The following is a 3,728-nucleotide window of genomic DNA, read 5'->3' as shown; positions in this document are numbered from 1 at the left end:
GATTCCCTCCCAGTGTCTATTCTGACAGACTTCAACACAACTCAGATCAAGAACATAAGATTAGCATGACTAGAACGTAAATGTATTTCCCCACCAAAACCCGACACAATCCAACAAGAACGAACAACTAATCAATGATACATTCGTTCTCGCTCACGAACGCTCAAACTGTATACCACTAAGCCATCATTCAACGGTGTTAATGTCTAACTTCAATCAATCCACGAAATCACATTACCCTCTACCATTGTTTTCAATGAGTTACTGCCTCATAACAGACACACTTGAACTACACTGGTCACTTATTATCTTCTAAAGACATTTGTGAACTATTGAGTTTCTTCCTTATACCTGTTACGTTTTCTCAATATCCCTTGAAAATGTAATTTCCGTTTACAGGATGTTGTTTATGGTTAAATTTATCAATGTCACAGAATTGATTCATCATTATGTAAAACCCAGAAGTGATGATTGTCAATATTATAAATAATGTTTTATGTATTCTCGACAGTATTCAATTTCCTGACTGGTTTAATTTCCCGTTCTCATAGAAATTCTTTCTCTACCATATTTCATGAACCAATTTCATACATTTTCGACATTGTGAAATTTATGAGAAAAATTTGCTCAAACTAAGATATGTTGTTCTTTTTATATAGTTGAGATCATGAGTCAATTGAAGTTAGACCACTGTGGGAAACCTGGAAGCACTGGACGGCCATTTCGTTCTATTGTGGTACTCCTCAGCAGTGCTCACCCACGATCCCGCCTCACGAGATTCGAACTCAGCACCTATCAGTCTCGCGCGCGAGCACTTAACCGATAGATCACTGAGCCGGCCGGCATCCAACAGTGTTAATGCGCTTCAAGGAATCTCACTTCAATTGACTCATGCTTTCTACTATGAAAAATTCTACATCTGTTCAAAATGGAAAGAATAACTCAGCATATGCATGTCAGCGAAGTAACCGCTTTACGTTTCCTTTCTTATCACTAAACTATGGTGCACATCACAAAGAGTTAATGACACACCAGTTTAGCCATGTGGCAAAGATGTATAGACCACAAAAGGAATTATAATCATTTACTTGTTTTCCATTATATAACTATTATTTTAGTAATAATTATGATCTTTAACTGTTATCATGCATATGTTGTATTCTGAGATAACAATATTAATGAGTAAGTGATAAGTCTTCTAATTGAACGCTAGATTCGGTTCCTTAAGCTTTTCTAGTAACCCCCAGAATAAATCGACACGGTGACTTGAATACGAGAGAAAAAGCGCGAAATATAGAGGAAACACTTTACTCCAAGATTTGTTTGTGCCGTTGGGCTTCCGGAAATTTCTGGAAGGTTACTAAACATTATAGTAATGTAGGTAATCATCCAATCAGAAATGCGACATGTGGCTTGTCACTTTCTAGATGTTTCTGGCAAATGATGATTGGATACGATGCTTCTTATCGTTTTTAGAGCCTTTTTAGCTTTTTTTTCTCGGAGTTTTCTGGATCTCCTCAACAGTCAGTCAGTCAGTTACAACGTAGAACTTCGTACGTACGTACATCAGTTCGAGTTGCCATACCATATTAGCACAGAGATGCAGTTGTCGATTCAAATCCCATGGTGGTAGAAGTAGTAAGAGTATGAGTATTATGTGAAAGATAAGGGTTTGAAGATGTTATTGAAGGAGTATAATCCAATGAAATAAATTTGGAAAGAGAAAAAGGATACGGACATGAAGAATTCAAAAGATTAGAATTTGGTAGAACACAAAGAGTGTATGCACCTTCGTCATTGCAAACGATTTTGAGCCATATCATTTAAGGTCTCTAACCATTGATTGCTATCATCTCGCTAATCCCAACCCGGTAGTCTACACCTATCAACATGGCTCAGTCTACTTGTCAGCGACTTCATGGATTTATGCCATGTTTTGGTCTGGCCGCCCCTAGCTTTCTTCCAACCTGCTCCTACACCATAAAACATTGCACGTCGGGACAGTCGGTGGTTGGGCATACGTAACACATGTCCCAGCCATCTCAACTGATGAAGTTTCACTACTTCATCGTTCGATTTGCCATCCTTACCTAACAACTGCATTACTTACCCGGTGGTCCCAGGATATACGAGCAATGCATCGAAGACACCTATGATCGAATACTAGTAGCCTACGAATATCCTCTACTCTTATTGGCCATGTTTCACTGCCATAAAGTAGGACGGAACGAACTGCTGCACAGTAAACCCGTCCTTTTGTTGCTAGACGGATATCTCGCCTACGCCACAAATGGCGCAAGTTGGCGAAAGCTAGACGAGCCTTCTGTATCCGTGCTGAAATTTCGTCACACACCAGACCACAAGGGCTGATGAGACTCACAAGATAAGTGAAGCTGTCAACACGCTCAACTACTTCACTCCCTATCATTAGTTCAGGTGTCGATGCAACCCAATCCTGAAGTAACATTTTGCACTTCGAGGGAGAGAATCGCATCCCGAACATGCCTGCATTGTTGCTTATAGTGGTCAGAAGACTCTGCATTTTGTCAGCGTCTTCACCAAATAAAACTATGTCGTCGGCGTATTCTAAGTCAACAAGTGAATCTCCCGGTAAAAGTTCAACTCCAGGAGATTGAGATGATGAAAGTGATATCTCTAAAAGCATGTCAACGACAAAGTTAGACAAGAATGGGGAGAGTGGACAGCCCTGACGAACACCACTTGAGGTAACCAATTCTGAGGATCTCCTCAACAGTAATGATTTATATTGGCAAATGTGTTACCTAAGCGGATTCTCTTGACAGCCATTTTCGTCATAAGCAGCAGTACCATTTGCTTTAAATGATTCGAATCTATATGTCGACATCGACATTGATATGCGTGTACATCTGACGAATCCCAAATATGACGAAACGCGCGTTGTAAATTCCAGTACTAGCCATAATTCATACAGTGTAATAGATAAGAATAACGTATAAAACAGATCTGACGCCAATACTGGGCAGAAGACAAGTTGTTACTGGAACCACGATGTCAGGCTCACGGAGGAAAAGAGAAACTGACTCTTACGGCACATTTTTTACTGACTTGTATACGTACGTGGATTTGAAATAAATTAATTAAGGTGGCCTATTCTAAGTAAAGGATATTGGGAAATATCCAATGATGAAACAGGCTAAAATGAACGTAAAGTCTGTTCCTCTATTACAGAAAAAAAACAAGTATTTGCAGTCAAATTGAATTTCTTTGCAATCGATAAAATGTTTGTCTTTTTTCTTCACTTAATTCTATTTATTAGGGATTCGCCTTTATATCGTTCAGAACTGCGGAAGAGGCGAAAAGTGCAATCTACGGTGTTAATGGTCTTAGACATAATCATGTCGTTTTAAAAGTTGATTGGGCAAGGTAAGTTTAACATTGTGTTCATGCTGTAGTGCATGAAATCTATCTTAATCTGAAAGTCAACAGGAAATGGAATTTATTGCCTGTTCTATGTTTACATATGCTCATTGATTTCACCCTTTTTATACTGATAAAATCAGATAATGATAGTATAGTGAATTGGTGAGTTTTTGGTAATACCCATCTTTGCAAATTCATTAAACTTTATTATTTCCAAAAATTAGTTCTCTTCAATACACTGTGTTGGGTGACTAAGGTTTATGAACTACTGTTTATAAAATGTATTCATCTAGCCTTGACGTTTAAATTTGCATCTACAGCTCTAG

General features: G+C 38.5%; 2 protein-coding genes across 2 annotated transcripts in view; both read left to right on the top strand.

Annotated features, from left to right (window-relative positions):
- The window catches only part of Smp_192360 (hypothetical protein), a gene marked incomplete at its 3' end in the record, with an annotated part of 6,220 nt that extends 2,811 nt beyond the window's left edge, over positions 1-3,409 (top strand). The window contains exon 3 of the mRNA XM_018791677.1: positions 3,299-3,409. Within this exon, the coding sequence (XP_018645192.1) occupies positions 3,299-3,409 (111 nt within the window). The remainder of the gene's footprint in view (positions 1-3,298) is intronic.
- The window catches only part of Smp_176040 (eukaryotictranslation initiation factor,putative), a gene marked incomplete at both ends in the record, with an annotated part of 61,836 nt that overhangs the window by 16,475 nt on the left and 41,633 nt on the right, over positions 1-3,728 (top strand). The window lies entirely within an intron of this gene.

The sequence above is a fragment of the Schistosoma mansoni genome (assembly GCF_000237925.1).
Source record: "Schistosoma mansoni, WGS project CABG00000000 data, chromosome 1 unplaced supercontig 0135, strain Puerto Rico, whole genome shotgun sequence".
NCBI lineage: Eukaryota > Metazoa > Platyhelminthes > Trematoda > Strigeidida > Schistosomatidae > Schistosoma > Schistosoma mansoni.
Note: the sequence above shows the minus strand (reverse complement) of the source record. Positions and strands in the feature narration are given on the sequence as shown.